Source organism: Malaya genurostris, chromosome 2 (genome assembly GCF_030247185.1).
Source record: "Malaya genurostris strain Urasoe2022 chromosome 2, Malgen_1.1, whole genome shotgun sequence".
Lineage (NCBI taxonomy): Eukaryota > Metazoa > Arthropoda > Insecta > Diptera > Culicidae > Malaya > Malaya genurostris.
In genome coordinates, this window is record NC_080571.1 from 323,013,236 (window position 1) to 323,036,475 (window position 23,240).

The 23,240-nt window shown below is 38.0% G+C and overlaps 2 protein-coding genes across 2 annotated transcripts in view; one reads left to right on the plus strand and one right to left on the minus strand.

The window, feature by feature from the left end:
* LOC131431349 (NADPH oxidase 5) overlaps positions 1–23,240 on the plus strand; it is a 179,678-nt gene that overhangs the window by 106,375 nt on the left and 50,063 nt on the right. The window contains exons 3-4 of the mRNA XM_058597003.1: positions 22,637–22,748; positions 22,837–22,934. Coding sequence (XP_058452986.1) covers positions 22,637–22,748; positions 22,837–22,934 — 210 coding nt within the window. The remainder of the gene's footprint in view (positions 1–22,636; positions 22,749–22,836; positions 22,935–23,240) is intronic.
* On the minus strand, positions 20,810–22,377 carry LOC131431350 (carboxypeptidase B1-like). Its single transcript, XM_058597004.1, has 3 exons — positions 22,230–22,377; positions 21,955–22,164; positions 20,810–21,889 (listed from the first exon to the last, which is right to left on the minus strand). The coding sequence occupies exons 1-3, from the start codon at positions 22,304–22,306 to the stop codon at positions 20,905–20,907; spliced, it is 1,272 nt and encodes a 423-aa protein (XP_058452987.1). The 5' UTR covers positions 22,307–22,377; the 3' UTR covers positions 20,810–20,904.

The window sequence follows — 23,240 nt, forward strand, 5'->3', positions numbered from 1 at the left end:
CACTCACCACAATTGATCGGTTCGAAGAGTCATACATAAATTAAATTATTGCACAATCCATTTACAGCTTTACCTGTTGCTTGCCCATTTTTGGAGCAGAGCGAAAAAAAGGGTACCCTACTGAGCAAACAAACAAACAAAAAAAAGAAACTGGTTCAGTTTAAATGATTCTGCATATGTGCAATCCCACCCGGACCGTGGTGAGAGGAAATTAAAACATTAAAATAAAATCAGTTCATGGCGGCAGATTGAAACTGGCAGCATATCACCGTCCGAAGGAGCTCGTCGATTGTCAGAAATTATCAAATTTATGAACTCCACGTACCCCGATTTTGGTTCGGCGGTTATGATCAAGTTGTAAATTATTTTATGAGCGTTTGCCCGTTTCTGAATGTTGATGATGTTTTCAGGACCAAATATGGTCGGACAATATTTCTTACCTCATCTGCCCGTCGACAAGCAGGCCCCGTACGAGTGGGATGAGAGAGACACAAAGTCACGTCGCAGATAATGTAATGTCATTCTGGAGTGGTTTTATCAATTAAGCAAAATTGGAGACCGGTGTAATGAATGCTATTCATGTTATAAATTATGCTTTGATGTATCTGTCATAGATTGGTGTATTTCTGCATAAGGCGTATTCAAATTTTACTTACTTGTCGGGCCATTAACGCCCCATTCATACTTCTAAACATCATGCCATAAGCAACGGTAATTGAAGCAGGTACAGTTCATAAAATTTAACGCAATGTAACACGCCAATTGGTGATGCAGTCAATTCATTCCGACTAGGTTTACCTCCAAAGAAGAGATCCAGTTTGGTGGTCGTCCCCCTGCCGTGGCTGTTCACTTATTAATTCAAATATAAAAGGTGTTAAATAGTAATAATTGATTTTAAAAATGAAAACAAGTCAAAGCTGCACAGCTACACAAGAAACGTTATAACTTACGATCAGTCATTACTACACTCCACGCACAAACCGATGTACAAAGTTGGCAATGTAGGCTTCTTAGGATACCGACTTCTCCCTGGTGGCAACCGGCAGCACACAGAAGGCGATAAAAGTACCGTAAAGATGACCAGGTTGTCTCGATGCCTGTCAAGCTACCGGTGCGCCACTTTTGAATTATCATAATCGCCCAAGTCACAACACTGGCTGCTAGGCGACGCTTGGCTTGGGCTTGGTCTTGGAAAACAATCTGCATAACTATTTGTGCACGCACCTTATTTTCTTGTCGCAAGGGGAAAACGGGATTTCGTGAGAGGTGCGAAACTTCTGCGACCCCTTCTTCTGCTGTGGTTTGATTGCGAGACTCAAAAATATATATAAAAAAACGTGCAACCATTTATTTGCTACCAATAAGGCATTCTGAGTTGCGCTCCCAAACTGGTCAATCGGCGTCGCCGAATCGATTATGAATTCATAAATTCCTTCTGATTTTCATTGAATTTTGGTCGCTGCATGCGCAGATTTGACATTTCGAAATGTCCCATTGCTATTCGGATCGGAAAAGAGCTATTTATTGCTGTCACAGTTACGGGTCCCTGGAGCATTGTTTAGCGCAGTTTCATTTGTTCGAAATAAATCATGCAACATTGTAAAAATAAAATGTCGAACATTTCTCATTCAACGTGTGAAAATGGTTTTTCCACAGCTTGACAAACAATCGATTTCTGATAGTTTTTCTGGTGATATTTTGTAAGCTGGTGTAAAATGTTTCAGGGCTTCACTAATCGTGGAAGAGTCGCGCGACAAAGTGCCGTTCATTTAATTCCAGCGTTTCAATGTCAGAGTGAACTCGTTCGCAGTGATCGCATCAAACTTAAGGCAAGCATTCGTCCATTTTGAAATCAGATTTCAACCTTTGCAATCAGATGGCAATATAATTCATCAAATTTTTCAAGAATTACTTATGAATGAAATCAATTTTAGTGAAATTTTTGGCAATATTTATAAACTTTTCCATTAAGTACGTTTAAGGGATAAAAGGTTTTTACCCCCTAATTTATGCTAAGTGCACATAACCATTTTTACTTATATGTACTTATATGTACGTCAGTGCCTAGCAGTTTATGTTGAACTCCTTTTTGCTATTTGCAAAAAAACATTCATTTAAGTGTGATATCAAAACTGACGCCTCGGACGAAACAAGTTTCGGCTTGCTAGCTGTGGTACGTTTATATGAATAATCAATAAAAAATTTTCAGAACATGTTGATTAATTTCCATACGCATGGAAATGTGTATATAATTATGTAATATAAAATTTTCATTTTATAATTGACTTTTGCGCTAAATCATATTCGCAGTTGGCAAAATTTTCTCAGACGACCCCCAATGAAAATGTGGGGAAGCTAGTGCTAAAAACATTCAAATGTCTTGGTGTTAGTTTGTCCCGTGATTCCGTTGTTTCGTCATCCCGATTGTATGCGGGTAATAAAAACAGCTGCGCTCCAATTCCAATACGAGTGGTCTTCAAAGACGAAGCCATTAGAGAGACAGTTCTAGACAAGAAGCAGGAACATGGCCCTCTGATTGCTACTGCTGTTGACAAATCCTTCAAGACTAATGGAACTGAAATGAAAGTGGTAGTTCGTGAGGAGCTGTCAACTGCTTCTTTGGAACTGTTAAAAAACATGCGAGAATCTCAAAAATTATTAAATATTAAGTATGTATGGCCAGGTCGTGGAGGAGTTATATTAGTAAAAAAGGAGGACCATTCTAAATTGGAAAAAAATCGTAATAAAATAGATCTTGATCGTGTTATACATTTTTACCGATCCACACAATTGACGTCTCCTTCCCCAGATCAAGTACCACTCAAGCGTAAAAGAACTTAATTTAGCTATTATATTGATGTTACATGTGTTGTTATTTGTTTCTCTTTTAAATGGATAATACGACTACCAAAAATTTTTTTCACGAAAATATTTATAAGTTCAATAACAACTATACATTAAACGACAAAAAAACACTTAAGATTTTGCAATGGAATGTAAGAGGTATTAACGATATTTCAAAATTTTATGATATATTAATTGATATTGACAATTTTAAAACTCCTATAGATGTTATAGTAATCGGAGAAACATGGTTGAAAAATGAAAATTGTGCTCTCTATGAAATACCGCATTATAAAGCCTTTAATGCTTGTAGAGAACATTCTAGTGGAGGCCTAGCAATATATGTCAAACAAGATATTGAACATAGACTGATTAAGAACTACACGTCCGATGGATTTCACCATATAAACATCGAGCTTTGTATCAAAGGACACTTTTATAATATTCATGGTGTGTATCGTCCCCCTAGCTTTGATTTTAACGAATTTTCCGTTTACCTAGAAAGCTTGATGTGTTCAATTCAACCGAGACATACGTGTTTTATTGTAGGTGATATAAATGTTCCTATAAATCTCATTCATAACAACATTGTGACAAGATATAAGGCTCTGCTAGAATCATATGACTTTTCGTGTACAAATTGTTTTACTACAAGACCAATTAGCGACAATATACTTGACCATATTATTTGTAAACTTGACGACGTTAATCGTATTCGCAACGACACAATATTTAATGAACTAAGCGACCACTCTCAAATCTCAACAACTTTCAAAATACTGGCTGATAAAGAACCTATGACGTTAACGAAAAAAATAATTAACTATCGTCAGGTAAATCTTGATTTTTCCAATTTTATTAGTAGTATTGATGTCATTGAGGACGCTGAAACAGTTCTTCAATCTATAGTTTTCGTATATAACTCTCTACTCGAACAACATACAAGAATAATAACTAAAACAGTCACAGTGAAAGGTAATCATTGCCCATGGATGAGCTTTGATTTATGGACACTAGTGAAAATAAAAAGCAATTACCTCAAACGTATTAAAGCAAGCTCCCACGATCAGCATCTCAAACAAATGCTATCACATATCTCTAAAAAGGTCGACTCCATGAAAAAGGCGAATAAAAAAATTATTACGAAAACCTTTTCATTAACGTACCTCATTCGAAATTTTGGACAAATCTTAAATCTACGTTCGGACTAACAAAAGAAAAGGATAAGATACGCTTGATCGATAGGGGCAACAACATTAATGACAACAAGGAAGTTTGTGATATTTTCAACAAATTCTTTTCAAATATCGGTAACGAATTAGCTAAAGCTATTCCTGTAAACTCATCTTTTTGTCCAATAAGTAACGTTCCTCATGTTTGTGATTCTATTTTTCTACGTCCTTCATCTGTAAATGAAGTGATACTGTTAATACAAGGTTTGGATAATAAGAAGAGTAACGGCCCTGATAACGTCTCTGTCAGTGTACTAAAACATAATTCATTTGCATTCGCTAAAATACTCTCTCAGTGCTTTAACGTAATTATTCAGACCGGTTACTACCCTGATTGCCTCAAGGTGGCTAAAGTCATTCCTGTGTTCAAATCGGGTGACCGTTGTGATTGTAATAATTACCGTCCTATATCTACATTGTCCGTATTCAACAAAATATTTGAAAAACTTCTAGTCACTAGACTTATCGAATTCCTAAGTAAGCATAATATCCTCTTTAGATTCCAATATGGCTTCAGACAAGGTTCTAGCACCCAAACCGCTATAATTGAATTAGTTGACGAAATTATAAGCGAGATCGATAGTAAAAATATAGTTGGTGCATTATTTTTAGACCTTAAAAAAGCTTTTGACACATTAGATCATAGTATACTTTTGGACAAACTCGATTGCTATGGGATCAGGGGCATTGCTAATTCAATTATCCGTAGTTACTTGACTAATAGAAAACAATTTGTATCCATCGAAAGTGACAGTAGCAACCTTGCTCCAATAAACATTGGTGTTTCACAAGGAAGTAATATTGGTCCACTATTGTTTCTTTTATATATTAATGATATAGGTAATTTACATCTTAAAGGAACTCCACGACTATTCGCCGACGACACAGCTCTGTTCTATCCTGACAGTGACATCAATGCTATTATTAACTCAATGGAAAGTGATTTAAGAACTCTTGATCAATATTTCAATGCGAACTTATTATCATTAAATGCCACAAAGACTAAGAATATGATTTTCCGTTCCACAAGGAAAATTATACCAACGCATAATCATCCCCAGCTTGGACACAATATTATTGAAAAAGTTGACTATTTCAAGTATCTGGGCATATATTTCGACCCCACATTAACCTGGGCTCACCACATAAAGTTTGTTGCCAAGCACGTGGCGTCGTACTGCGGTGTTTTATGGAGAGTCAAGTCCTTTGTTCCCCAGCGTGTGCTGTTAAATTTTTATTTTGCTTACATCCATTCACAGCTCAACTACTTGGTATCGGTGTGGGGGCGAGCCGCTAGTTCTTATCTGAAGAAACTTCAAACTCTACAAAACAGATGCCTAAAAATCATTTTCAATAAACCCTTACTATTCTCGAGTCTATTGTTATACTCTGACAGAAACCATAATGTTTTACCAATAACATACTTATGTGATGTCCAAACGTTGCTATTCATCCATGATAATTTGTATAAATCCACAGTACACCATAACCTACAGTTCCCAACTATATCCCATTCTAGAACAACACGCCGTAGTAACAATTTGTTTCGTGTTCGAGCAGCTACAAGCCTTGGTCAAAGACGGATCCAACTAAATATAATGCACTTCCGCCTGACATACGAGGAATAAGCAATCGTGCCACATTTGCGCACAGATTTTAAGCACAGACTGAACGAGATATTTAGCTAATTTAGTTTTTTGTTTTGTAATGTAATGTATTTATCGTCAACAGTATTTCATATTAATACCTAAAATATTTGTACTTTCTTTCCAACATAGCGTGGTAATTATATTGTGGATCCCTTAAAAGGAAATCTTTTCCACTGGGACTCCACTTTAATAAATTGCACATCAAACCATGAATAAATAGAATCTCAGCGGATTTTGTATCAAAATTAAATTTGTATTTCTAGTATTATTATTGCCAGTGTCTATTTGTTTCTTGTTTTTCCGCTGAGACTAGTTGCGTCCACTACCAGGGGACTTCAAATTGAAGCTTTTTGGTGTGGGGGAGTGTGGTGGGCAAAAAAAAAGACTTGAATGAAACATTCTAGACATGTAGACTTTGTCTTAAAATGTCACATTGCATACTTTGTGTTTTTTTTTCAAACTCTATCTATACTGTCTTTTATAAAGGGCAAAACTTTTTTAACAATTTTCATTCAAATAGTTGACGAAAAATGACAAAGCCTGCAAAAAAGTTTTATATTATTTAACAAAATCAGTCTAATTTTCCAATAAAAATATTTAAAAACATCCGCATCGAGTCCAGTCCACAGAAAAAAAATTAACTTGAAATATTTAAAATCAATTTACAAAAAAAAATTTACAAAATCTTTTTATCGAAAACTCAATCGAGTTCCTCGAATTTCATCACGAAACAAAACAAATTGATATTCCGAACAACCACCCAAAACTTGTTTGCATTTCATCGGTAAAGATGAAAGTTCCATTCCGTCATATCACTTCTGGCGGAGCAGTTCGGTTATCGCGGAACCACTCCGATTTGCATTCAGCCTTTATTAAGTTATCTGTCGGGACCGATCTGCTATTGAAAAATGACCCCAATCTGCAGCCGAAACAGGAGCAGCCCGTGTAGCCACCATGTATGGCGGGTCGCTTCCGAACTACACCCCCACCTCCCTGTCACCCGCTCCGTCATCTCGTGTCCAATCAGCTTTCGGATTATCCAGCAGAGTGACAACAGCGAAATATGAATTATCTCACCTGCATCATCTGGATGTGGAACCCCTCTCCTACCTTGTTTCGAGGCTTGGCACGCACAGCCACACAACCGATCGCGATTAAAGTTTATGATAATTCGAACACAGTCTGTAACACGAGTAGGACCGCGAAATGGATCGGCCCGTTGATGCATCTGATGGCGTGTCCTCGGAAGGAACAAGCGAATTCTCGTGTACTTTTGCGCCAAATGAACACGTATTTCTTTCAAAAGCCTGAGCAGCTCACTTTCCACCTGCGCACACTCCCTGCTCCGTTGCACGCAATTCAATTTGTCAGTTTCGATTGGCCACATATATATTCCGCCACTGCGTCCAGGGCCTCTCAGGACTTGGCCCAGGAGAAGCCTAAAAGAAGGCAGTTGTTTCTTTTTTTCGTGAACACTGGAGAGAAATTAATATTGAAATTAATGCACGACAGTTCACATTCGTAAAACATGAACTTGCATCATGTTCCGTGGACTGCTTCAGTGTGCGTGTGGGTTGAGCGGGAAAAACTGTATTTAGAGAAATATGATTTATGATGATGGCTTTGCATTTTCGCTTAATATGATCCCGCGAGTCTTTTTTCGATTCCATTTGTTAATCTGATGTTCGCGAACTAAAAAAAAGAACTGTACCCAGCAAAGGATGCATTTACAGATCAACTCGATATGGTTGCGATAGTCGGATAAGCCGGGAAGGCTGGATTACTGTCGTGGGATCATAAATTAAAGCTGCGTACCCGCCTTCGCACATATTCCTCATTTAGCGCGACAGAAAGAGTATGAACTTTGTGCCGCTTTTGCGAAAACAATTTAAGCGAGATTAATAACGTCTCGTAGTCGCTGCTGCCGACCAGGGGAAAGAGATTTATCGGCATCGCCGTCGATTAGCGACAGTCTCGGATAACCCGCAGTCTCCTTCCCATTGGTTGGTGATTTGCGTTTAATCCTTTCTGGGAACGGTGCTACGGAATGGGAGAAAATTTACTTTTCCCCGCCTGAACCATACAATAAACGGACGGGCCGTGGAACCATTTAAATAATCTATCGAGAATTAATTGTTCGAGACCGATGAAATTAATATGGATTAGTTTCGAAAATATTACCCTCTGCTGCCTTGTACAGTCAAATCGAATTCTTTCCACACTTAACGCTTGGGCGTATTTCATCGAAATGAAAATTTAAAGTTGCATTTAATTTTTGTTTCGTTTTTCCGACTACTTCTTTCTTATCATCTTACTGATTCTCAACAATTTACCTCTATTACCTTTGCAAATTACATTAATAAATTTCATTGAAAAAAAAGTTGTAGTTATTTATTGAAGATGGCTTTTTGGTCAAATATTTCTTTTGGAAATATTTATTTTGTGTTCACTCTTCCAACTCCGCCCCTCAATTCAGATTATCACCTGAACCGAAATAATAGACCAAAGTTGAACCAACAACAAAAAATGCATTTAAAACTTTTCATAAAATAGTGAATAGTGACGCCGACCTCGACCAAATGTTGTGCTACTGAGAATGTCAAGGAATGTTAGTCCGACACTCATTGCTTCTTGATACCGCTGGCACCACTGCAGTTCCACGATTATCTCGGGAGAAGAATTGTATTAGTGTGGACGGAAGATATGTCCTGGTAAACAATGTGATCTTTACAGAAAGTCATTAAAAAAAATTCATGTTATCCCAAACAGTCGGCTGTCATTCATATATTAATTGGCAACATATCCCTAGGCTTTGGATGATGAGCTACAGGGCGCGTACCCCCCTTTGGCGGATGGGGGTGGGAGTCAATTTATACTTCGTATTGACAAAGTCGGACCATACCGAGATCGATCGATCGTTCGCTTATAAAAGTAAAAAAATGAAAATTATTATGTTATCTGGATCGATCTCGGAGTGGATAGGACTAATACTGCTTGAAATTGACAATAGGTCATTAGGTGGTTTCGAGCATGCTGAGTTATGCTTGGTATTGGTCACCAATTTGAATTATCTTGTTCTAGTTGGGGTAAATATTAATATAAAAAATATTCGTCCTTAACTGGTGAATTTAATTCAAAAAGGAGGACTATTGTTATCAGGAATAGGAGTAAATTGATATCTTATGAACCGTTTAAGAACTTTCAAACCTTTCCGATCTGGTTCGGTATCGGTAATGTTTACAAATTGCAATGACGCCGAAACTGATTGATCAGGTGTAAATACACACTCAAATCGGGAAAGGTTTGAATGTACTTAGATTTCTCCAACTTGGACACAGATGTCACCTTCTAACTAAGAGTGTGAGATGTGTGTTTCTGGAAGAGAACGGTTCACGTGGACCATTCCATACAATCACACCAAGTATTTCTTCACGAAATACATGTAGTTCTTGTTTCCTGGATGCGTGCTCAACACTAGAAGGCCCAAAACTTAGTATTGACCTAAATTGCTCAAAAGCAGTCAAAATGATTAAAAGAAAGAAAGTCAATAATAAAAACTGTGACAAAATAAATAAAAGCTAGTGAAGTGTGCCTTAGTGCATATATCGTTAAATAAAGAATTAAAAAAGTTCGCAGAATTTTAAGCAATCCTTCTATTGTTTACATATTGTGACTTTCCTGGGCAAACTAGTGTTAAATGCGCATCTTTACATTATATAATTTAACAAGCTTACTAACACCTGATTTTATTTTATTTTATTTTCTTGACGAAAAATGAGCCTGTTGAAATAAAGGATTATCATCGAAGATTTAAGACCAAGAAAAAGACCCTAGAATGTTCTCAAGAAAATGAAGAAAAATAGGTATTTCATGTAATTACCTAACTTTTGGTAAGTAAAATGCAGTACGATTTTATTATCACTTTTATTATTATTATTATTATTATTATTATTATTATTATTATTATTATTATTATTATTATTATTATTATTATTATTATTATTATTATTACTATTATTATTATTATTATTATTATTATTATTATTATTATTATTATTATTATTATTATTATTATTATTATTATTAATCTTATTATTATTTCTTTATTCTTGATAATCTATTAGCTTGTGATATTAACAGGTTTCTCCGGTATAGTAAAAAGCAATGCAATGGGGCAAAAGGAAACGTAACGTAATATCGACAAAGATAAAAACAATCAGAATTGATTAGATTGGATAGTGTTAGTAGACCAAACGTATCTACATTGATTTAGTAACTGGAAGTACGTGGAATCCCAGAACACCTATGCTCGATGGATATCCCAAAAATATTTTCAAGTAAGTTCAGGCATATTGACTCTGAGAAAATGTTTTTCACGGACGGATCACGAAATGAAGAGGCTACTCCATTCCAGGCAATGAAAGAGCCGATAGTTTTGCCAAACGTGGTGCTATTGCTCGCCAAAGAACACTTGCCAGTTGGCAGCCTTCTTGGGATAGAGATGATCTGGGTTGGTGGATGCACTCAATTATTCCTAAAATATCGACAAAAGCATGGGACTGGATGTGAGTAGGGATTTCATTCGTGAGATGTCCAGACTCATGTCCAATCACTACACGTTAGATGCACATCTCCTTCGAATTGGACTTTCCGAAACTAATCATTGTGCTTGTGGTGGAGGCGATCGCGATATTGATCGTGTCGTTTGGACATACGTGGAGTATAGTGATGTCAGATCTCAACTAATAAATCCCTTGCATACCAAAGGTAGACTATCCAATGTCCCAGTTCGAGACATTCTTGCTTGTCGTGACCTTTTATACATGAAACTTATTTATCATTTCATAAAGACAATTGCAGTTTCAATTTAATAATTGACCCTTTTGAGGGTTAGTTCTGACTCCTACCCGGTCCATTCGTTAATCCAATAGCAAAATTTTAATAAAAATGATGTGCTGATATAAACAAACTCAAAATAGGTTACGAAATCAAAAACAAAATGTATAAAAATTTCAGCTTATTTTATAATTTATAGCAGTTAATCGTTTGGTTCAAATAATGTTCTTAAGTAGATTTAATGATAAATAACGAAATACCTTTTATGATATTTAAAAAGTATATGTAGGAATATGTTTTATTAAACCTAAATCGTTGTGACTATATTAGTATTATATTAGGATAAGAATTCTATGTAAAAGTGATGCTACGGCACGTATAAACGTATTTATAAATAAAATAATGTTCTTTCAATAAGTCAAATGTTTCGGCTGCAGTGTGACAAGTGGCACCATCCTGTTGAAACCACAATATCTTATAGATTAAGCAACAAAAATTCATAAATCATGGTTCTGTATCGATTTCCATTCACGGTGACGCGTCGTACTTCCTCATTTTTAAACAAATAAAGACCGATGATTCCATCAGCCCAAAAATTGTCCCAAAGAGTACATTTATCAGGATGCATCGGTTATTCTTGAACAGCGTGTGGATTATCTTTGCTCCAAATATGGCAGTTTTGCTTGTTTGCGCCTCATCACTGAGGAGAATTTTGCGCTATAAAAAGTTTTATTTGAACACTGATTTTAAAAATAAATTTCCACGATTTGGAAGCGTTGTTCAGGAGATAACCTATTCATGCTAATTTGCCAAACAATACTAAGTAGAGACGTCACTTTACACTATAAAAACTATCCGTTATATGTACAACCCATGAAAACGACAATCTAATGATCAACAGTTAAAGAATTGTGCCACAGGAAGAAGAAAATGCTTTGTGACAAAACTTCTAGAACACGAATTTTTTCAATATTAAAAAAAAATTAACTAGTTTTGTAAAAATCACTACTACGACATTTTTTTTGTAAGATTCTTCATTTTAGACTATAGCCAGTTGAAAAAAATTGGAAAAAACGGTTTGTCCCTTTTTAAAAGACAGTCTAGTCATTTTTGGAAAGATAAACAAAGTAAGCAAAGTGCCTTTTTGTGACAAAGTCTTAAAGACTGTCCCAAAAAGTATGGACGCAACCAAAAACCGCTGCCATTTCGCAATGGTTCAGAATCTGTCAATTTTTATGGCTGCGTCCTGTTGTTTACACTATTCTCTAACCACTTGTGCAGTTGTTTATTCGTTTTCATAAGTTTGTTTCGAAATGCGTGGACTTTCAGCAGAACAACGTCGAAAAATTGTATACAAAGGGTGCACAGAACGCGGACTGTCACTGAGAAAGATAGCAAAAATGGAAGGAGTAAGTGAAAAAGCCGTGCGAAATGCAATCAGGAAGTTCGGTGAGGATAACACCTTTGAAGATAAACCGAAAACGGGTCGAAAAAACGACGAAACCTACATGAAACTCGATTACAAATCCTTGCCGGGACCACAATATTTTACGGAGCGAAATGGGCAAGTGTTAAACCAGTTCGAGACATCGATCGAAGTCAAAAAATTCGGTAAGAAAGCTATGGTCTGGCACGCAAATTGTAGCTGCGGTATGATTTCGAAACCCTTCATCACCACTGCTTCAATGAACAGCGAAATCAAGGAATGTTCAAGGAAATCAAGGAATGTTTACAAAAACGACTTCTACCCATGATTCGAAGCCACAAGGATCCTCTTGTCTTCTGGTAAGATCTTGCTTTTTGCCACTACTCGAAATCAACGGTAGAATGGTATACTACCAAAAATGTCACTTTCGTCCCAAAAGACATGAATTCACCAAATAGCCCACAACTTCGACCAATTAAGGAACTTTGGGCATTAACGAAGGCACATCTTAGGAAACATGTCTCGGCAGCCGAAACCATTCAACAGTTCGAAAAAGATTGGAAAAAAGTGTCAAAACTTGTCGCCAAGAAGTCTGTACGGAATTTAATGAGGAACGTTCGCAAGAAGGTGCGCCAGCTAGTCTACAATGGCTAAGTAGCAAATGTTGAGAATAATATTCTGTTGTTGTAGTCTAATATTATCAGTATATCGAATAAAATTTTAGTATCTAACACTTGTGACTTATTTACAGCGAAATCAAAGTGCGTCCATACTTTCTGGGACAGTCTTCAATGTACAGAAAATTTCATCATAATCTGAAAGCGTGCTGCTATCTCGGAATACGGAAATTTCGTCATATAGCTTCCCATACTTAATTCAAGTGTTTCTCACAGCTACCGTGATAAAAGTTACTGGAATTGTGTGTACATTGAAACAAATGGAATACGAGTAAGGTAACGAAGTTCTCCGGAATTGGAATTGTAAAAAATAAAATTCAATAATCAAATGATTATCCTCAATCTTTTGTTACTATTATTTTTCTAATTGAAGCTCGAATTCTTTAATCATAAGAAACAATATCATTGCGGGTTACTCACTTTCAGTCGGAAAAACTTGGACTAAAAGTTTAACGGTCTCGTCAAAACCTACTTCTACTGTTCATGCGTGGTAGGCTTCTGTTATCAAATCAGTCTTATTTCAATGCACATCCCATTGCTCAAGGCTAGAATGCAGCACAGCATGCTCGTCAAATGCGCGTGATTGCGAAACGAAATAATCATGATAATTTACGTCCACATGTGACTACCCCCCTGGGACCAGCGAACTCGGGGCTCGGAGTGATCATATAATGTCAGTCATTTTCACCGACTCGGGTACCGGCAGTACTTCACCAAGTGGCAATTACGGATGTCTCTCAGTACATTTACCTCGGCGCACTTCGGTTGGTGTTGAGCACAAGAACCTGCCATCAACTAAACTGGCGACCGTAAGACTTATCAGCTGACTGGCAACGGACGGTTTATTGAAAGTGTCCTTCAAACAATAACAACTAGCAATAACATGTGGTCAGAGGGAAAACAGCTAGGGAACCTGACAGGAGGAGGGATGAATCAAAAGCGCACGGTCAAAATATCGAATCCTTGCCGAAAAGTAATGTGCTCCGAAACCTACCATTGCCGGCCAACCAAATGGTCTGTAATTACGCGTACCGTAATAGCAACTAATGAAGGGCTGCAAGGATGGACTCGCGACAGTTATTATCATGACCTTATACACACTGATCATGAAATGATCGCTCACGGCAATGTTCCTTCCATGGCAAATGCTCATTCGTAAACAATTCTGTTGGCCTTTAGTCGCATCAGCGTACCGCCCAAACGGCCCACCGCACAGAAACGAAACAATTAATTCGAAAATGCCAATTAAGCGCCACACCACATTTCAACTTAAGTCAAGTTGAGCCCCTGCTGCTGGCTCGAGTGTTAAGGCTTAATAATCGAACGAGTTGTTTGGCGCTTTGTTTATGTGATGACGATGACGACGACGACGACGACGACGTGCTGTGTAGGTCTTAAGCACCCGAAAACACTTCGATTCAAGCTCCAGCGACAAATTGGATCTGGTTGACTCCATGGGTTTTTGGGCAATTCGAGTGGTGCGCTTATTTTGGGCAAAAAGAAATGAACAAACCCACGCACCGAACGACTGTTACTACTGACACTCATGATGATGGCGCAGGACAGGGCTCTTTCAACAAACAATTTTCTCGCATAAAGATAAGGACACTAATCCGTAATTGGTTGTAGTCACATTTGAGTGAAGTGATGTGAAGTTGGCTTTCGTAAACAGATTACCTGATAGCAGCTGGTGGTAAATTACTTCATTTCGGGTTTGCCCCTGCACTTGTGACCTATGAACTTTACGAGAGCGCCGAAATTAGCTAGTTCGATGCGGCTAGTTCTAAGAAATTAAATTATTTTCTGCAAAATGGCAAAATGATGTTGGCACCGTCATTGACAACGATCGCAGAAAACACAGTTGGCTGTGATGACACATAACATACCCAATCGAAGGAATATTTCTATCTCATTACGGTCTCGGCGAAACCTGTCACTCTTCGTCAACTAGTCAAGGTGGCATCTTCAAATGGCGAAAATGAAGAAATAAAATTCCCGCTGGCTCTGACAAACGATACCCCAGCGCAGAAAAGGCAATTAAAATGTGTCCGCTAGCGCTGGTCTTTCCTTCTTCATTTCTGATGCAACTGTTGCCGGAGAAGGGAGAAGGGGGAGCGGGGCTTTGATTGGGGATTGATCGGTAAACGACGGAGTGGATCCAATTCTCTTGGGAGGTTTTTACGCACTTTAAAACACGTTCCTGTCTATCACTTCACTGCTCCTGTCCAGGAGTGTGCGGTATACCATTTTCGAGTGGCGTGTGTGGTGGTGGCCAACCCTACCGACCGTCCATCCGTTTCGGGCTGTGCCGATTTCCATCATTGAACGACGGAGCAGCAAATTCTTGTCGATTTCAGAGATCTGTATCTCTGGGTGCGATAAAAGCGCGAGCAACACTTGTCCGACCGCATTCGCGTGTTCCAGGTGGTCTCCCTTCCACGGATTGATGCTCCGGAGCTCTGGGCATACGGAATGAATCGATCATTCCAACTGTGAACCCTTGGAGATTGCCAGCACCCGTCAAACTTGTTACAACGACCGCACGCCAACCTACAAGCGGGACTAGTATTAGCTACGTTAAGTGTCCGTCGGTTGACAAAGTCTGAAATGTTGTCCACTCTAACCGCGTTCGACAGCGTCTGGTCCGAAGAAACGGTCGCGCTGGTCGTCTGCATGGCGAACGTTTCGACCCGGATCGATGTTTAAACTCCGGACACATGCAACAGGTCCTGACTGACGCCTGTATGTTTCAACAAAGTTGTTAATTAACTTAATTGCATCAATTTTTTAACTCGTGCAAATCCACTGGCTTATATTTTTTTAGAGCAAATGCTCTTCACGAAACTATTTGCGACTTAAATTTCTTGTATTTTTGACATAATATCGCGTATCTAAACTTGGAAAAATTTAACTGATAGTTTCATAGCATATCTAATAATATACGGATTGACTCATGTTTAAAATTTGATTTTTTGCCGATCATATAATGTACATCGACTTAGTCTAGCTTCCAATAATAGCGACAGAACCCAAATTCGCCAAGCTTATACACCCAAGTAACAATTCATTGCCTTATGGTTTTGATTATAATTTATAGGAGTTTTGTAATTGATTTTTCAATCACTACCTGTTTTATGCCAACTAAAGGGTGATTTTTTAAGAGCTTGAGAACTTTTTTAAACAATAAAACGCATAAAATTTGCAAAATCTCATCGGTTCTTTATTTTAAACGTTAGATTGGTACATGACATTTACTTTTTGAAGATAATTTCATTTAAATGTTGACCGCGGCTGCGTCTTAGGTGGTCCATTCGGAAAGTCCAATTTTGGGCAACTTTTTCGAGCATTTCGGCCGGAATAGCCCGAATTTCTTCGGAAATGTTGTCTTCCAAAGCTGGAATAGTTACTGGCTTATTTCTGTAGACTTTAGACTTGACGTAGCCCCACAAAAAATAGTCTAAAGGCGTCAAATCGCATGATCTTGGTGGCCAACTTACCGGTCCATTTCTTGAGATGAATTGTTCTCCGAAGTTTTCCCTCAAAATGGCCATAGAATCGCGAGCTGTGTGGCATGTAGCGCCATCTTGTTGAAACCACATGTCAACCAAGTTCAGTTCTTCCATTTTTGGCAACAAAAAGTTTGTTAGCATCGAACGATAGCGATCGCCATTCACTGTAACGTTGCGTCCAACAGCATCTTTGAAAAAATACGGTCCAATGATTCCACCAGCGTACAAACCACACCAAACAGTGCATTTTTCGGGATGCATGGGCAGTTCTTGAACGGCTTCTGGTTGCTCTTCACTCCAAATGCGGCAATTTTGCTTATTTACGTAGCCATTCAACCAGAAATGAGCCTCATCGCTGAACAAAATTTGTCGATAAAAAAGCGGATTTTCCGAATGGACCACCTAAGACGCAGCCGCGGTCAACATTTAAATGAAATTATCTTCAAAAAGTAAATGTCATGTACCAATCTAACGTTTAAAATAAAGAACCGATGAGATTTTGCAAATTTTATGCGTTTTATTGTTTAAAAAAGTTCTCAAGCTCTTAAAAAATCACCCTGTATAATAAGTCTCTCTTTTAACCAGTAATATCATAGTTTTCAAAGCTTCTATAAAACCCTTTACCTGCACTAAAAATAAAATTAAAATAAAACAATTTGCACTAGAATAAAACCATGCAAACACTCTTAATATTGCTTTCAAACATTTTCTTTAAAACATTATTGCCAGTTAAATTCTTTCATAAATCTAGTTTTGTGTGTGTGTGTGTGTGTGTTCATTCTATGACAATTTCACTCAGAGTAAATTTGAGGGTTCTAAAGTACATTTATGACACATTAGTTGTAGGCTATTTGATTTATTGCTTCTTAGGTTAAGTGTAATTTGCATTAAAAGGAATTTCATGGCCGCCATTATGATGTTCTATACCGTAGCATTTACTGACATCAAATAAACTTCAAAATGCAAAAACGAGGGAATATGTTGGACTTTCATGATTCATTTTCAGATCGTATGCACAAGTTTTATCGCCACAGAATAGTTTTATACAAAAATGACTATGAATCACAAAAAATAATTTTCATAAATCATGGAGACTTTCGCAAAAACCGCATTTATTTCAAGGCGATTAGTTATAATTCTTATTTTTATCCTTACATTCACGATAAAAATAAAAGCGCATAAAGTTTTTACGTTCGGAAAAGGTCTCGAACTCGTAATTAAAATATAATATATTCTTACTGATTGCATTCAAAGTAGACATGACACACATAGTCAAGGAAAATATCATCAAAACGACAGTTTATTCATAGCGGAATTCATTCCATCCAAAGAAATTTAATGTTGATCGTAAAGCTGGTTTCAATTTTTTTTTAAATTTGGAGTTTTAAAGCAGGTTTATGCTGATTCTTCATTTTGATTTATAAACCTTATGAAGAATGGTCCACTTGGCAGGAACATGCTTTTATAGAGGCTTTCAGTAGGTTTTCGTGGAGTTTAAAGTTTTATTGCAAGATTTATTATGTAGCATTGAAGACAGCTACAAGTATTTAATAATATTAAAAATGTTACTTGGGCAATGCATGTGACTGCTCTAACAAACGAACCACCCTGTAGATGTGAGAAAAACACGTATTGCTTTCTTTGTTGTGACGAAAATGATTGTACACCATAGAACTCGCACATTACTAAAGATGTCCAAGTTTTTTCATGTACATCAAACGATTTGAGTCGATCTTTCGTAAGCAGGATATGAATTGTAATCGTTCATTTGAGAATATTGTAAAGTAAGGTTCGAAGTTTTCGTAGAAGTGTTCACGATCTAGAAAAAAGTACTACTTTATTTGCAGTACTACAAAAAGCAGACGCAGCGCTTGGGCGCTTGTTTTTGTTCGCTGTATTTGCCGAGATCGCCAGATCGCCATTGCTAATCCTGCGCTCCTTCTACTTCTGTTTCAAATATTCAAGTATATATTGGTATATATAAATATAACTATATTTTTACCCTCTTTTTACCTGACACAAATTAAATAAGTTTTCGTAGCATAAATCCATCATTAACATTCTCATATTAACATTCCGATGCATTATTTATTCCACGAAGCGCGCTAACTACGTAAAAGAAACCAGTCAGGACGTTAGAATAAAATCAAACGAATGCTTCGTTTGAACGGCCGTCGTACTGCGATACGGCCAAAAGAGTGTAAACGAATGGGAGCATTGAAAGACAAAACAGAAAAAAATCATGCACATAAAATACTTTGAAAAATTTTGTGCTGACGTAAAAATCTTCACAGCTTCAAATGACTGCGGCTTTCATTCGAATGAATGCGGGCTAGTCACCATTCGTTTAAATATTTGATCGGTTAAGCCTAGCTACGAATGGGATTACACACAAACATACGCACACAGACTTTTGCTGATCTCGACGAACTGATTCGAATGAAATATTACATCTTCCGGATCGGTTCTTTAATAAACTTTTTTTCAAAATTTGGTAAGCAATTTATATATGAAAATAACTAGTAATAACTAGTTCTACAGGGTGCGGCACTCGAAGTGTAACCAATTAAAAAGGCCATAAATTCAGTTTGGAAAATTACTTTTACTTAATTCAAAGTACAAAATGTGTAAAAATAATACAAAGTTCAGAATCAATTCACTTTTGCTCGATATGACCACCTTTTGCCTTGACTTGATGACTTGAGAGAGCGAAGGAGTTGCTTCGTTTGGCCGAATGTGACTTGCAGGTATTTTGGCCCACTCGCGGACAATAACTTTTTTCAGCGCCTCGAGACTGGTGTATCTTTTAGTTCGGACTTTGCTCTCCAAAATGGCCCAAAGAGAAAAATCCATTGGATTCGCATCTGGTGAATTCGAGAGCCATTGTGTGGACGTGATGAAGTTCGGAACGTTGTTTTTCAGCCATTCTTGGTTCACTCGAGCTTTGTGAGACGGTGCCGAGTCCTGCTGAAACGTCCATGGTCTGCCACCGAAATGTTTGTCTGCCCACGGCTTCAAAGCAACCTCTAGAATACTTTCCCGATAATATGTCGCATTTACCTTGACGCCAGGGTCGATGAAAACGATTGGAGAGCGCCCATCTGCGGTTACAGCGGCCCAAACCATTATCTGTTGCGGGTGCTGCCTCCTGGTGGCCAATCGATGACTCAAATTCTCGTATGAACGGTCGGTCAAGTAAACCCTATCGTTTTGAGAGTTTACGAATTGCTCAATTGGAAAAAATTTCTCGTCAGAAAATACAATGTTCGGAAATTGACCGCTTTCGGCCAAACGAAGCAACTCTTTCGCTCTCTCAAGTCATCAAGTCAAGGCAAAAGGTGGTCATATCGAGCAAAAGTGAATTTGATTCTGAATTTTGTATTATTTTTACACATTTTGTACTTTGAATTAAGTAAAAGTAATTTTCCAAACTGAAATTATGGCCTTTTTAATTGGTTACACTTCGAGTGCCGGACCCTGTAGTACTGAACTACTAACGGTACTTTCAGAGACGATTTTTACCACTTATTATAAACAAGGTGTTCGTGGTTATGTGAATGTTTCAAGAAAATCCGGTAAAATCCATTGTCACGTTTTTAATTTTTCAAATAAAAATTTTACTACACGTAAAATTTCTTTTAGTTGTGTAAAAGCGAGTAAGTTTGAAGAATAGTTACAAGCAAAGTTAACAGATTCTCGGTTCATCGTGATCAAAGTTCTGTTGGATTCATCAAAACATAGTAATGGTGCGGATTTCGGTCTGGCGGCATCATTGGGCCATTTTTCTTCGAAAATGAGGCAGGAGCCGCCGCCACGGTCAATGGCGAGCGCTACCGCGCCATGATTAGCGATTGGTTCTTCCCGTTACTTGAAGAGGAAGACTTGGACACCATTTAGTTCCAACAAGTCCGTGTCACACAGCCAACGCTACGATCGATCTTCTGCACACAGTCTTCGAAGATCGAATTATCAGTAAAAATTCAGATGTCGTTTGGCCACCTCGGAGCTGTGATTTGACGCCGTTAGACTATTATCTGTCAAAGATAAGTGCTATGTGGACAAGTCAGAGGCAATTCAAGCCTTGAAGTACAACATTCGTGAAGCCATAGCTGAAATAAAGCTGCATACAATCGAAAATGTACTAAAAAACTGGACCGACCGTATGGCGTACTGCAAGGCCAGCCGAGGCAGCCATTTGAATGAAATTATATTCCACAATTAACCGGAGGGATTGTACTTTAATATGAAAAAATAAATTGCATGTTTAAAAAAAGTTAAATGGAGGACCCTGTATATCTAACCGGCAAACGATAGATACGAAAATATAATAATTCTAGATTAAAAATAGATCTACATTAGAGATGTTCGGAAAAGTGTAGATTTTCACTCCAGGCGAACGATGGACAATAGGAAAGGATGATGACTGGAAAAAGCATGGAAGCGGCAGTACTTCATATTATAATTAAACATAACTAAACATGTACACTGTGTACGTGTACAGAATACCGTTCATACGGGTACAATTGAGGTACAATTCACTCACACTTATGGGGAGATTTTTAGAGTTTTGAAAATTTGTGCTCTGTCAGCAAAATTTTTCCCATATCATCAAACTATAGTTTTCGTACTTTTCAGCTTTTGGATATTGTTAGGAAAACATAACTCAATTACTTTATTTTTCAAATACAGTTTCAAAATCACGTAATACCATTGCATCGTTCTCGAACAATCCTAGCCCCGTCCCCGACTTCTCAAAGTAGGTTTCGACGGTTTCTTTGTGTTCAGATTTTTCACCGCATAAACCATTTCTTTGATGCCCACAAAAGACTCCTTCACGATCTGGTCAATGGCACTGGATGGTGGTTGAAAATCACTGTAACCATATTCGGCAATTTCCATCGCAAACGGCAGCTCGATTCCAATGGAGTACGCATAGTCGATGCTAGTTCCTGTAGCCTGATAACGTAAAATCTCGGCACTCGAACCAACCTTGTACTCGTTTCTACTGTAATGCCATATAGCACGAGCGGCACCAACACCCACCTGACGCAGATTGGCAACATTCTGTACCGTGGTACTGTCATGACTCCACGGAAAGATGAAATATCCTCCATAGCTGTGCAAACTAATGTACAGTTTCGCTTCGTCATTACTGTCCAAAACGCTTCGCAGTGCTCTAGCCTCGGGTTCCGAAAACGGTGCCGTTCCTCGAAAACCAGGATGGCATTCCTTCGAGTACAAATCAGCACCCGATTCCCAAGAGAAGCCAAAGTTGCGGTTTATGTCTACTCCAAAACATTTATTATTGACCACCCGACGGTTCTTCCGCCAGTAGCGATCCGTTGTCATCGAGTAAATATATCCATCCGGATTGACGAGCGGAACGATCACCCATTTGTAATCGTGCAAATACCGATACTGGTCACTATCTTCAATCAATTTCTTGATCAGATAAAGTGCAGTGGAAACCGTAATCCATTCTCTTGCGTGAATTCCTGCATCCACTATGATAGTATCCGTCTTCTTATGGTTAAGCGTAATCGCCCGAATAGGACGACCTTCAACTGACCAACCGATAATTCGAATACGAATCCATTCGAAATTTTCCGTTGCCATTTGCATCAGATAATCGTTGATTTCATCGTACGTGGGAAAACTGTTCTGGAAGGTTTGATCTTCCATCGGTTGCTGAAGATGTTGACTCATGGCATAGTTTCTGTAAGTGGATGTAGCGTTTAATTAGGTTTTGTTTGGTTTAATCTGTTGGCCACGAGGCCATACTTTCCGAAATCTTCTGCTTTTACGGTATAGTTTAGTCGATAGTGTTTAAAGTATGTTTCGGTCATATTCTGTGCCGGCGGAGGCACTAGCAGCCGTTTGGGCCCCAACCGATCCAAACCCCAGATGTCAATTCCTGGCCGGTTGCTCTGAAGATGTACCAAAAGCTCGACTTCGTGGCCGGATTTGATGTTCACTTCAAACAATTTGTAGCTACAATTGTATGTACGGTCATGAAACATTACGGATTGGACGGTACACACATCCGAAATACTTACCCATCATATTTATTCGGAGCCATACCACTGAAAACACTGATCAAAAGCAAAATTACTTTGATGGATCTATGATTCATGATGTAAAATCAGTGTCGTCGTCCGGTCAACTGTTTCAGCGGACCACAGCCTGTTTAAGTTTTATATAGAACATGCTTTGTTTAGAAATTTTCTAGTATTTTATATCCATGACTAAGTACCAGATGCTTGGTTTATTTACTGCCCAGATCTTATGATTCAAAATTAGCTGATTATTTATTACGACAGCAGAAATTAGAATCAATGAAACGCAAAACATATCATAAACAAAATCAACTTCAAGATTAAAATTCGAATCTATTCCGAGATGATATTTATTGCAGCACTCTTGCGTTACTAATGGGCATTTATTATTTATTGTGTCATTCCAGGGACGAAAAACAAATCGATTTCGCCGAACAGATCGAATCAGTGGCGTATGTGCTTTGTGGCGAGGGAACTGTGAGCTACGAAAAATTTTGCCAAATATGGCACGCTAAAGGGGTAAGTGATTGACAGGAACGAGCTCGATTTATATCACACGGACCCGCTTTCAATAATTACTTCTATCGGTTTCCCCGTATGGTTGCAGATCTTGGACAAGCTGTACCGGCTAATAGACGTAGATTCTACTAACCTCTTATCCACCAACCAAATTATGGAGTTCATCTCGAACCTGACCAACTCAAGGTAAGTCCATCAATCCGAAGGAGAGCCATTTCTAATCTAATTTGCGATCAGCACCTTTATTAAAAGCCGATTCGTAAAAAAAACTAACGGCATTTAAAAACATTCCACGAAATTATTGCTACCGTGCTAGCAATTAAACTTATTATACAATCTACACTTGCCAATCCAATCGACGTAACTACCGCGTGCTCAGTAGAAGGTCGCCGGTCCAATCCAAGGCGAAGAAGTTGAATTTGAAAATTGCTTTTCTCCTAATACGGTTTTCTGGACCACCGACAAAAAAAACAACAGCTTCACATAACTCTC